Source organism: Rana temporaria, chromosome 3 (genome assembly GCF_905171775.1).
Source record: "Rana temporaria chromosome 3, aRanTem1.1, whole genome shotgun sequence".
Classification (NCBI taxonomy): Eukaryota; Metazoa; Chordata; class Amphibia; order Anura; family Ranidae; genus Rana; species Rana temporaria.
In genome coordinates this window covers 428272603-428286368 of record NC_053491.1, presented here as the reverse complement: position 1 = coordinate 428286368, position 13766 = coordinate 428272603, and the positions used below count along the sequence as shown (strand labels likewise).

The window sequence follows — 13766 nt, the reverse complement described above, 5'->3', positions numbered from 1 at the left end:
CCATAATAAACAAATCTGAGATACTCCGCTAATATACAACCAACTGTAATAGCTGGAGAAAAAACACACATTTAAATAAATGAGGAAAAAATTAGGCTAGGGTAATGTTAGACAGAAACTAAACTTCCCAAAACCTAACAAGAGATAACAATATTGTGCCCCAAGGGCTTAATCACATCCTAATATTGCTTCCCTTAATGCTGGGCTAGGAGAGCACCTAATAATAAAAGTACTCTGACTGCTACTTAGTACACCGGCTTTCAAGAGAAAATATGAGCTTAAAGGGGAGTTCCAGCCATTTGTGTGTTTATTAAAAGTCAGCAGCAACAAAAAGTGTAGCTGCTGGCTTTTAATAAACAGGCACTTACCTGCTCCAGCGCTCCAGCGACGCGCCGGCCGGGGCTCCGCTCCTCTCCCCCCCTCCCCGGCCGGCGTCTTCATCTTCAGTGTGGGCACCCGGCCGTGACAGCTTTCGGCTTCACGGCCGGGCACCCACTGCGCATGCGCGAGCGGGAGCGGCGCGGCACTGCGCATGCGCGAGCGGCGCGGCCCGGCGCCGCGCCGTGTAATTGGCCAGGAGATCGCCTAGGACCTGTGACGTGTCCTAGGCGATCGCCAACAGCAGCCACTTCCTGAAGGCGACTAAGCTTAGTCGCCTACAGGAAGGAGGAAGTGGGACAGGAAGTCCCACTCGTGCTGAAGCCCCCACTCCCCCCCCAAAAAAATTACATGCCAAATGTGGCATGTAAGGGGGAGAGGAGTGGGTTAAGAGGAAGTTCCAAATTTGGGTGGAACTCCTCTTTAAACAGCTCTTTAGTAAGGTGTGTACAAAAAAACGGCCACTAGGTGTCACTGTGTCAGCATAACATAGGCAAACCTATCCTGCTCAGCTCAGCATCGCTGCTCCGTGTCCCTTCACAGCCTTCAGCAGACTGACAGGCTAAATAGAGTTTTCCCCTCTGATGTACAGAGGGGAGGGGACTCCCCGGGCGTCCCCCGCCCCCTCCACGCAGCGTCGGCGCGCCCCGCCGTCTATAACAGTGCGCGCGCACGCGCGCGCGCTCCCGACGCCGCTCTGAAGGAAGCAGGAAGCCATGTGGGGAGAGGAGCCCAGGAGCTGCTGGAAGACACACACAGACAACCAGGAAGTAAGTCTTTTAAACCTGACATGCCCCTTTACATCTCATGGAGCAAAAACACCTTGTAGCAGCAGCAGCAGTCTACTAGCCCAGCCAGAGGAACAATATACCTGGGTGTCTGAGCCATCCAGTCATGCAGACTTTGTGGTTTCTCTTTTAGCCCATGCACAGAGGCATAAAAAAGGCTTTACCCCAGAGTCCCCTGTGGGGGGCCTACTGACAAACCAAGTTCCGTAGGCCCCCCCGCTTACCTTTCCACGCCGCAGGGTATTGCTCATGCAAGAGGCCCAATCTTCCCCCTTCACCGTGGGTATGGTCATAGACCTTCAGGGACCGGGGTCCAAGTCAGGAACACCACACACCTGGACCTATACAGCACTACTGGCAGCAGGTATCCATAGGTTAAAAACCCAGTCCTGGAACCCAGAGTCCAGCCCTCCAAGGAGAGGCATTATAGGCAAAACCCCATCCACGAATTGGGGCCCGGGTACCGTCCACTTTGGCTATGAAGCACCTTGGACGAATCCGGTCGGCTGGCCCTGGTCCCAAGGACAAACTGCAGGCACAACCTTCAACGTGCACCAACACCTAAGACACTGGCGAAAAAACTGAGGTACTCCCACTATGGGTGGGGGTTATATAGGGAGGGAACTTCCTGTCGGAGAGTGCCGGTGTCCATCACCTGAAGGTACACTATATAACCCATATGTAATGGCTATGCTGCTCTGTGTCCCGTGATGTACGATAAAGAAAAAGGTTTAATTGGCACCATCAACAGACAAGATAACTAAACCAAATTTAAAAGGGTTGTAAAGGTTAATTTTTATTTTCTAAATAGGTTACTTGAAGCTAGTGCATTGTTGGTTCACTTACCTTTTCCTTCCATTTCCCTTCTAAATGTTTTTTTTCTTTGTTTTCTTTGTCTGAATTTCTCACTTCCTGTTCCTCCTCAGTAAGGTGTTCAGTAAGCTGTTCTAAATGACTTTCCACCGCTCGGATTATGGTGGAAAGCTTACTGAGGAAGGGAAATTGAAGGAAAAGGTAAGTGAACCAACAATGCACCAGCTTAAAGGAACCAATTTAGAGAATAAAAGACGAACCTTTACAACCCCTTTAACAGAAGATAACGAGGCTGGCTCTACGCAGTAGTGCACCATAAACATGTTAATTGAAGACCACAAGGCCGCTTTTCAAACAACTTCTGGAGCCACATGACGTGAAGCCACCCATAATGTAGAAACGCTTCTGGTTGAGTGAGCGGTCACTGCTTCTGGAGGCGCCAAACCCTAAGCTTTGTAGGCCCACTGAATGGCCTAAACAATACATGCAGAGATAGATCTGGAAGATCACGCATTCTCTTAGGCCCCGTACACATGAGGGGACATGTCCGATGAAAACGGTCCACGGACCGTTTTCATCGGACATGTCCGCTCGGAGATTTCTGTCTGATGGTTGTACACACCATCAAACAGAAATCCGCGTGGACACGATACGTGGTGACGTGGCCACGCATGCTAAGGCCCCATGCACACGAGAAGCAAATGCAAACTCATCTAAACACAAGTTTTCAAACGCAAAAACCGGCGTTTAAAACGCCCGTTTTTGCCGCGAATTTCGCGGCGTTTTACCGCGTTTTACCGCGTTTGCGTTTATAAGCATTTGGTTAAGAAACATCATAAGACCCTCCCTAAGCTCAAAAAACAATATTATTTAACCATTTCAGCTATTTTGTGAGACCAGAGCAGCTGAGAGAGCAGCAGTGTACGTGTATTTAGCGTGTCACTTGCCACGTCACCTGGCCACGTCACCTGCCACGTCACCTGGCCACATCACCTGCCACGTCACCTGGCCACGTCACCTGCCACAAGTTGTGGATTGTCCACAGGCCACGTCACCTGCCACATCAACTGGCCACGTCACCTGCCAAGTTGTGAATTGTCCACTTGCCACATCACCTGGCCACGCCACCTGCCACAAGTTGTGGATTGTCCACTGGCCACGTCACCTGGCTATGTCACCTGGCCACGTCACCTGGCCACGTCACCTGCCACAAGTTGTGGATTGTCCACTGGCCACGCCACCTGCCACGTCAACTGGCCACGTCACCTGCCACAAGTTTGTGGATTGTCCACTGGCCACGTCACCTACCACATCAACTGGCCACGTCACCTGCCAAGTTGTGAATTGTCCACTTGCCACGTCACCTGGCCACGCCGCCTGCCACAAGTTGTGGATTGTCCACTGGCCACGTCACCTGGCTATGTCACCTGCCACGTCACCTGGCCACGTCACCTGCCACAAGTTGTGGATTGTCCACTGGCCACGTCACCTGCCATGTCACCTGGCCACGTCACCTGCCACAAGTTGTGGATTGTCCACTTGCCATGTCACCTGGCCACGTCACCTGGCCACATCACCTGGCCACGTCACCTGCCACAAGTTGTGGATTGTCCACTGGCCACGTCACCTGCCACATCAACTGGCCACGTCACCTGCCAAGTTGTGAATTGTCCACTTGCCACGTCACCTGGCCACGCCACCTGCCACAAGCTGTGGATTGTCCACTGGCCACGTCACCTGGCTATGTCACCTGCCACGTCACCTGGCCACGTCACCTGCCACAAGTTGTGGATTGTCCACTGGCCACGTCAACTGGCCACGTCACCTGCCACAAGTTGTGGATTGTCCACTGGCCACGTCACCTGGCCACGTCACCTGCCACATCACCTGGCCACGTCACCTGCCTCAAGTTGTGTATTGTCCACTTGCCACGTCATCTGCCATGTCACCTGGCCACCCCACCTGCCACAAGTTGTGGATTGTCCACTGGCCACGTCACCTGGCCACGTCACCTGCCGCAAGTTGTGGATTGTCCACTTGCCATGTCACCTGCCACATCACCTGGCCACGTCACCTGCCACAAGTTGTGGATTGTCCACTGGCCACGTCACCTGCCACGTCACCTGGCCACGTCACCTGCCACAAGTTGTGGATTGTCCACTGGCCATGTCGCCTGGCCACGTCACCTGCCACATCACCTGGCCACGTCACCTACCACAAGTTGTGGATTGTCCACTTGCCACGTCACCTGCCTCAAGTTGTGTATTGTCCAATTGCCACGTCATCTGCCATGTCACCTGGCCACCCCACCTGCCACAAGTTGTGGATTGTCCACTGGCCACTTCACCTGGCCACGTCACCTGCCGCAAGTTGTGGATTGTCCACTTGCCATGTCACCTGGCCACGTCACCTGCCACATCACCTGGCCACGTCACCTGCCACAAGTTGTGGATTGTCCACTGGCCACGTCACCTGCCACTTCAACTGGCCACGTCACCTGCCACAAGTTGTGGATTGTCCACTGGCCACGTCACCTGCCATGTCACCTGGCCACGTAGCCTGCCACGTCACCTGGCCACGTCACCTGCCACAAGTTGCGGATTGTCCACTGGCCACGTCACCTGGCCATGTCACCTGGCCACATCACCTGCCACATCACCTGGCCACGTCACCTGCCACAAGTTGTGGATTGTCCACTGGCCACGTCACCTGCCACATCAACTGGCCACGTCACCTGCCAAGTTGTGAATTGTCCACTTGCCACGTCATCTGCCACGTCACCTGGCCACGTCACCTGCCTCAAGTTGTGTATTGTCCACTTGCCACGTCATCTGCCATGTCACCTGGCCACCCCACCTGCCACAAGTTGTGGATTGTCCACTGGCCACGTCACCTGGCCACGTCACCTGCCGCAAGTTGTGGATTGTCCACTTGCCATGTCACCTGGCCACGTCACCTGCCACATCACCTGGCCACGTCACCTGCCACAAGTTGTGGATTGTCCACTGGCCACGTCACCTGCCACGTCAACTGGCCACGTCACCTGCCACAAGTTGTGGATTGTCCAGTGGCCACGTCACCAAGCCACGTCACCTGCCATGTCACCTGGCCACGTTACCTGCCACAAGTTGTGGATTGTCCACTTGCCATGTCACTTGGCTACGTCACCTACCACGTCACCTGGCCACATCACCTGCCACGTCACCTGGCCACGTCACCTACCACAAGTTGTGGATTGTACACTTGCCACGTCACCTGGCCATGTTACCTGCCACAAGTTGTGGATTGTCCACTGGCCACGTGACCTGGCCACGTCACCTGCCACATCACCTGGCCACGTCACCTACCACAAGTTGTGGGTTGTCCACTTGCCACGTCACCTGGCCATGTCACCTGCCACAAGTTGTGGATTGTCCACTGGCCATGTCACCTGCCACAAGTTGTGGATTGTCCACAATGCAATACAAGCAATTAAATTTTTTGTTTTTTTATGTTTTTTCATCATTTGCCATCATTTTTGAGATTTCTAATGTAAAAAAATAGGTCACCTTTAAAAACGCCTATAGACGAAATCGCGGCAAAACGCCGGTACCGCGTTTTGCCGCGATTTGCCGCGATTTGCCGCGATTTGCGTCTAAAACGCAAAAGCTGAATGCTTCTGAACCCAAAATTTTGGGTTTGGAAAAACGGCCCTAAACCCAACTGCTTTGAAACGCCAAAAAACGTGATTGTGTGCATGGACACATAGGATAACATTAAATGTGTTCAGGGGCAGTTGAAAAAAATTCCCAAATGCCTCTGAACTCGAGTTTAGCAGCGTCTCGTGTGCATGGGGCCTAAGAAACATTTGTCCGCTGGAAACCTGTCCGATCCGCCGGAAAATTGTCCGGTCGGCCGTACACACAACCGAACATGTCCGCTGAAACTGGTCCGCGGACCAGTTTCAGCAGACATGTTCGGTCGTGTGTACGGGGCCTCATTCTTTCCATGTAAAGGAACAATCAGAACTTTCCTAACATCTAGGGGATGAACACTGGAATCTCTGGTAAATGTTGGAAAAGCATTTTCCACTGAGCCCACTTTACCATGGGTGTTGTTGCTACCATGGTGGCGATGATTTTTAGGCATTGTGAGGCTAAGGCCTCGTACACACGACAGAGATTCTCGGCAGAATTCGCCGAGAAACTCGGTCAAAACCCGGATTCTGCCGAGAATCTCTGTCGTCTGTACAGTTTTGGCTCGATGGAGCCGCCGAGGAACTCGACGAGAAAATAGAGAACATGTTCTCTATTTTCTGGTTGTCCTCGCTCTTCTATGGGAGAAGCCGGCCCGCCGAGCTCCTCGGCGGCTTCATCCCAAAACTCGACGAGGAACTCGACGTGCCAAGCACGTCGAGTTCCTCTGTCGTGTGTACGGGGCCTCAGAGATGAGGAGGATATTGCAAGCCGAACTAAGCTTGCTGTGGGGGCACCCAGAAAAGGGGAGGGGTCAGGGGTGCCAGCGAGGGACCCAAGAAGAGGAGGATCCAAGATGCTCTGTGCAAAACCACTGCACAGAGCAGGTAAGTATAACATGTTTATTATTTCGAAAAACAAAAATACAACTTTAATATCACTTTAAGAATAGCTGTGTGTAGTTAAGCATATGCAATAGAACAGTTTTATTTTATTAAAATTTGTATACTGAGGTTTGTACTGTCGGCTACATACTCCCTTGTGGCACAGTCATTAAAGTATATTGCCCTTAAAGCCACTCTTAATGCAATCTGAACACACCCACAGTTTTGGCGTGGTGCCGCTATATTGTCACATATAATTTTTCTTGGGGGGTGCAAAAAAAAGACCAGCCCTGGGTGCCAGACCTACTAGCTACACCACTGGCTGTAAGTAAAGCTTGAAGAAAAGTACAGTGAATAGCTGTGAGTAAAACCTAAGGGATCCAGTGGGTAGCTGTGAGTCCGAGGAACCCAGCGGGTAGCTGTGGGTTAAGCTTGAAGAATACAGCGGGTAGCTGTGAGTGAAGTTTGAGAAGTCTAGTAGCTGGGAGTTAAGCTTGAGGATCTACAGTGAGATACTGTGAGTGAAGCTATTGTTATAGGAGACAGCAGTTGCTACAAGATACAGAATGCTGCATTCAGCTTAAAGGCCCTTTTTCTGTATTGCTGTCTGCCTAGTTCTATTTTTGTCCGAGGAGCCTGCCAATTTGCTATTGCATTTGTCTAAGGGTGTCCTGTGCCCTACTTCTCTTTCCCCCTGTTCCTGTAAGAGAACTAAAACTCTCTTTGTTCATTTTTAAAAGTGACTGGCACCCATCTTTCCACCTTGCACAACACCCACCATGTCTAGTAACCTGCACCCTGAGGAGGCATGTCAGCTCTCCCTGACTCTGTCAAATTAGGCCTCTGGAAGTCGAGGAGACCGCTACATCTAGAATGAGCATCCAGAGTGGGATGGACAGAGGTCCTTATCAATATGCATGTTGCAGGTCAGTGACACAAAGGGGTGGATCTACATAAAGGAGAAGTATGGCTTTTCTTTTTTTTTTTTTTATTCATACTTACCTCTGTGGATGGAGCATCAGACCAATGCTCCAGCTGTCCCCTGCCGTCTGTGCACCGAGAATCGAGGCACCGAACATCGCCATTGGCTCGGTTCTCACAGATCCCCGAGAGGAAAGAGGCTCACTGTCAGTCAGCCCCTTTCCTCTCTGCTTCTCCACGCTCATTGGAGCGCTGAGCAGTGGAGGGGCGGAGAGAGGCTGTCTCAGCGTCTGAGAGGCTCGCTTATACGCTGAGACTGCCATCAATCAGGGCAGCTGGCGGATCCCGACTTGGAAGTCCTGATGACGCGCTGCCCTTGACTGATGGAAGTGACATCAGCGGAGAGCGGACTTCAGACAGTCCTCCGCTGAAAACGGGTCACAGGAGTGCAAAACTAATTTCACTCTTGTGATCCTTAGGAGAAGCCCATCCTAAAAAGCTCAGGCTGGACTTCTCCTAGGGCCGCTTACAGTGAGCATACATGTACGATGAAACCGGTCCGCCGGACCGTTTTCACCGTACATGTCTGCCCGGGGATTTCTGTATTGTGGCTGTACTCACAATCATACAGAAATCCGCGCGTAAACAATACGCGGGGCGTGTCCGCCCCGTCGCCGCGACGATGACGCGGCGACGTGGGCGGCCCTGCCAGTTCAATGCTTCCACGCATGTTTCAAAGTCATTCGACGCATGCGAGGGATGGCGGGCGCTCGGACATGTACGGTAGGTCTGTACAGACGACCAAAATGTCCGAGCGGGCAGGATTTCAGCGGGCTGTTTTAAAACAAGTCCAGAAATATTTGCCCGCTGGAAATAGGCCCGGCGGGCAAATGTATGCTGGAATCCTGTCCGCTCGGGCCTACACACGACCGAACATGTCTGCTGAAACTGGTCCGCGGACCAGTTTCAGCAGACATGTTCGGTCGTGTGTACGGCCCATTGAAGGTAAATAGACTGTGCAGACTGTGCACTTTGCAAATTTAGTTTCCTCAGTAAATTTAAATGTGGTAAAGCTAGACTTTATTGAGATTACCCAATTAGGTGCAAGGAAAATGAAAACTGATTTTTTGCTTGCAAATGATTGGATGATGAACTTTGAAAAGCTTTACCATATTTACTAAGCTATGGGGAAAATGAGTACCACCACACTTGCAAAGTGCAACTGCAATTGCAAAGTGCACAGTTTCTTTGCCTTTAGTAAATCGACCCCAAAGTATTAGGGTGTGAGATAAACACAACAACTAGGCAGTTAGCGCTTTCAGAAGGCAGTCCCAACAAAGGCAGCTTTCATGTTTCACCCACAATAGGCTTCCTTTGGGGGAAAAAACAAACATTTATATAAAACTGGCAAAAGTAATTTCTGGAAGGTGAGGTGAAACATCTAGTAATGTACACATACAGAACCATTTACTTACTTTGTGTTTTTACGCTCTCTACATCTCTCTGAAGTTCTAAAGTACGTCTGTCAACTGAAGTGGCTAAAAACAAAGACACAATTATATTTTTAAGACCTTATCCAAAAAATATTCTTTAGCTGTTACTGCATTTGTAATCAATAACAAGAAATAATAAATTGCTGACCCTGCCTGGTAAATAAGGCCTGAAGCGCTGAGCAGTTTGTCACTTACTAGTTCAGAGCTGTCATTTCCTAGCAGAAGCTGATCTAGCTTCTAAACCTGTGCTTTATCAGCTTTAGTGGGGTCCAGAGGTGACATCAGGGGGTATAATAGACCCTTGCTTTCTCCCTAAAGAGGAGCTGTTAGCAGCCATATGCTATTACATAGGGTGCTATCAGCAATAGAGATACTTTTATTATTTAAACTTTTTAAAATTAACACACAAAATTTTTGGGGGAAATAAAACACCCAAGTAAAATTTAGCCTCCTCTACTTACTTGCACATATACAGGTAAACACATACAATGGGTGTGCCTACATGCATTAAAAAAAATATGTTTGCTTAAGACATGCAAGGTATGGCCATGCACGCCAAAGAGGACAATAATTCTAAGGCCATGATTTATGTTTAACTCGAAAATGAATGACCTTTAAAGGCTTTCAATTGAGAAGTATGTCTAAACCTTTTTTGTCTTTCTTTCTTATTTAGGTCACATGAATACATTTACCAATGGTCTCCTTTCTTGCTATCAGCCAACGGTGCAGAGAAGCACCAAGTTTGAGAAGGATTCCAATAATTTTGTCAGGATCCACCTATCTGTCTGATTGACAGCTGTTTCCAAGGCCTGCCCACTCCCCAGCCTGGCACTCCAGTGAGTACTGGAGAAACAGAACAGGCTGCAGTGACTGACAGTTTTTAAACCCATAGCCATTGTGCCCCCCCATGATGAAAGATTTTGCTTCTGGTTGCAATGCTCATCTATGGAGTATCTCCAGTGCATGGGACAGCCATCTTGGCTGGGTCTGAATGAGAGAGAAAGTAAAGCCCCCACTGATGGTGACCACTGTTAAGTGAGACCAGAATCCTGCTACCAAGTCTAGTGCCTATGGGCCAGATTCACGTAGCCCGGGCGCAGCGTAACCGATTTAGGTTACACCGCCGCAAATTTTCTGTCTAAGTGCCCGATCCACAAAGCACTTACCTGGAAATTTGCGGCAGTGTATCGGAAATCCGTCCGGCGCAAGGCGGGCCAATTCAAATGGGGCGGGTACCATTTAAATTAGGCGCGCTCTCGCGCCGGACGTACTGCGCATGCTCCCGACGCAAATTTCCCGACGTGCTTTGCGCAAAATCACGACGCGCCGACGTTTTGTGAATCGCGACGTGAAAAAAAGACTTGCGCCGGGAAAAAGGAAACATTTCAAAAAAATTCAAAAACGACGCGGGAAAGACGGGTATACTTTTACATGGTGGAGTAATTTTCCACTTTGTAAAAGGTGCCCTATCTTTGCGACGGCAAACTAACACTCGCGGCGACGTAACGACGGGAAAAAGCTTTGTGGATCGCCGTAACTCCTAATTTGCATACCCGACGCTGGTTTACGACGCAAACTCCCCCCAGCGGCGGCCGCGGAACTGCATCCTAAGATCCGACAGTGTAAAACTATTACACCTGTCGGATCTTAGGGATATCTATGCGTAACTGATTCTATGAATCAGTCGCATAGATAGAAACAGGGATACAACGGCATATCAGGAGAAACGCCTACGTATCCCTTTTGTGAATCTGGCCCTATGTACTTTACAGTACTGGTGCTAGCCAAATTTAAGGGTAGATCAGAGTGTAGTTAAACTCTGATCCAGATTGTTAGTAGCAAATTGCGGTCTCTGTCTCAGCTTGACTGTGCTGTGAGCCCATTCTGCTGTACTAGGGTGTTCTTCCAGCCCCAGTGCTGTAGATGGCAGCAGTGGAGTCAAGGTTTGGGTGCTCTTTCCCAGCAGCCAATCACAAGGGTTTGTCCTTGCTGTGCATGCTGGGGAGGGGTATTTATGGGGCAGACGTCATGGGTTCTGGGTCTTCTTTCACCCAAAATAGGCTTCCTTTGGGGGAAAAAACAAACATTTATATAAAACTGGCAAAAGTAATTTCTGGAAGGGGAGGTGAAACATCTAGTAATGTACACATACAGAGCCATTTACTTACTTTGTGTTTTTAAGCTCTCTACATCTCTCTGAAGTTCTAAAGTACATCTGTCAACTGAAGTGGCTAAAAACAAAGACAAAATTATATTTTTAAGACCTTATCCAAAAAATATTCTTTAGCTGCATTTGTAATCAATAATAATAATAATAAAAAATTATATATAACGTACTGGTACGTGCTCTGACACCTCTGGGTCTGGGGTGCACGAGAACACCGCTGGTGACCCGCTTTTGCTGTGATTGGACACACCGAGAGCCAGTTAGTGGGTCCGGCGGATGTCTGCGGGTGTTCTGTTGAAAACTCCAACTCGACAAAATCTCCAACCACGTCACTTCCGGTGACTCTCCACCAGCAGTAGTTAGACATTGACTAGTTACTACGGCACATGACAAGTTGGCTGTTTTCACAGAACGCCGGGTAAGGAGGGAAAAAAGCTGTTGTCGCCACATTGGAGGCAGACAGGTTGTTGATAACTAGCGGGCAGACTAACAATGTCCACTCATTATATTGTGTACCGTAGTGTATACGCTGCCAGTATTCTGTAAAAAACAGTCAATTCATCCAAATCTCCAAGTACTGATGCTTTAGGGTCACCGGAAGTGACATGGTTGGAGATTTTTGCGAGTTGGAGTTTTGGGCAGAACATCTGCTTTATAGCAGAAAGTATAAAATTCAATTAAATTCAAAATTTTTATCTTTTTATATTTTACAGCGAAAAACATTAAAACAGCAGAGGCGATCAAATAACACCAAAAGCTCTATTTGTAGGAAAAAAGGACAAAAATTGTAATCGGGTACATTGCGCAATTGTTGACAGTTAAAGTAACGCAGTGCCCTATTGCAAAAAATGGCCTGGTCATGAAGCAGGTAAATCTTTCGGAGGTCAAGTGATTAAAGAGTCGCCTATGGAATATTTTGGGTACTGTAATTTTTCAGCGTTTTTACAGGAACACACAATTTTGAAACTCACATATTTATTATCTCAACACAATCACCTATTTTACCAAACAATCTGGTATTATGTTGTGTTTGTGTACTCTGTACTGAAAATATGGATTTGATAAACAGTTGCGCTAAAATCCTGTGACAAAATGTCAATAAAACTTCAGTAGTTTGATAAGAATGCTTTATTAAGGCTCGTATATAAGAAAATCATTTTCGTCCGAGGGACTGTATGATTTTTGTTTAGTGTGTGCACAACTTCTGACAGCCGATTCTGACTTTTCGTACAAAAATTCCCAAAGGGACAAACTCCCAAATTTATCTCGTACGGGAACATAACAAAGGGCCAGATTCACAGAAAAAGTACGCCGGAGTATCTGCTGATACTCCGGCGTACTTTCAAATTTGCCGCGTCGTATCTTTATTTGTAATTCACAAACAAAGATACGACGGCTTTTGGCTAATATCCGACAGGCGTACGGCTTCGTACGCCTTCGGATCTTAGGATGCAATACTTCGGCGACCGCTGGGTGGAGTTTGCGTCGTTTTCCGCGTCGGGTATGCAAATTAGCTGATTATGGCGATCCACAAAGGTACGCGCGTTCTTCGCATTCTCTTACGTCGTCGCTAGTCCGTTTTTCCCGTCGCAAACATAAGCCTGCTTTTTCACGGCTTACATTTAGAACAGCCATGTTAAAGTATGGCCGTCGTTTCCGCGTCGAATTTCAATTTCTTTTGCGTAAGATGTCCGGGAATACGAAAGTACGTTACGCACGTCGCCGTTCAAAAAACACGTCGGGGCACCGTAATTTCGCGCAAAGCACGGCGGGAAATTTTCTAACGGAGCATGCGCATAACGTTCGGCGCGGGAACGCGCCTAATTTAAATGGTACACGCCCCATTTGAATTAGGCGGGCTTGCGCCGGACGGCTTTACGTTACGCTGCCGCAAGTTTACAGGCAAGTGCTTTGTGAATCAAGCACTTACGCCGAAAACTTGCGGCGGCGTAACGTAAAGGGGATACGTTTTGCCGCCGTAACTATTCGTGAATCTGGCCCAAAGATTTTTGTTTAATGTGTAGTTTTAGTACAATTTTCGTACAAGAAAAATCTGAAAAGAAAGACTTTGCATGATCAGAAACAATAAACAACAAAAAAAAAGCCTTTATTGTATGAGAATTTTCGTTCATCGGTTCAGATTTGCTGGCACAAAAAATAGTATTCACACCTCACCTATATATTCCAACATAAGAATAAAAAACTTTGCCTGTGCAATAAAGTATTTAATATAATAGCTGGTTCACACTGGGGCGACTCGTCAGGCGACTCAGCCGCCTGACAAGTCGCCTCCCATTCTATTCAATAGAACCGTTCTAATAGGAGCGACGCAAGTCGCTCCGACTTAGAAAAAGGTTCTTGTACGACTTCGGGGGCGACTTGCATTCACTTCTATACAGAAGTCATTTTGCAAGTCGCCTCTGAAGTCTTCTTCAGGACGCCTTGCCGAGTCGCCCCCGATGTCGTGCCACCCCAGTGGGAACCAGCTCTTAGTCTCAACTATTTACTATTTACTATAAGTCTCAAGATGTGAAATCAAGAAAGTGTAGAATCCCAACAATTTTCAAATGCTTAACCACTTAAGGATCGACAGAATGGCACGGCACATGGACGTAAAGGTACGTCCCTTTTAAGAGCCCACCCGTGGG

The 13766-nt window shown here is 48.6% G+C and overlaps 1 protein-coding gene across 2 annotated transcripts in view; it reads right to left on the bottom strand.

Moving 5' to 3' along the window:
* LOC120933211 (CD209 antigen-like protein C) overlaps positions 1-13766 on the bottom strand; it is a 66316-nt gene that overhangs the window by 20208 nt on the left and 32342 nt on the right. For both annotated transcript variants that reach the window (XM_040346292.1, XM_040346293.1), the window contains exons 5-6: positions 11120-11182; positions 8934-8996 (exon numbers count right to left, since the gene is read on the bottom strand). In XM_040346292.1, the coding sequence (XP_040202226.1) occupies positions 8934-8996; positions 11120-11182 (126 nt within the window). The remainder of the gene's footprint in view (positions 1-8933; positions 8997-11119; positions 11183-13766) is intronic.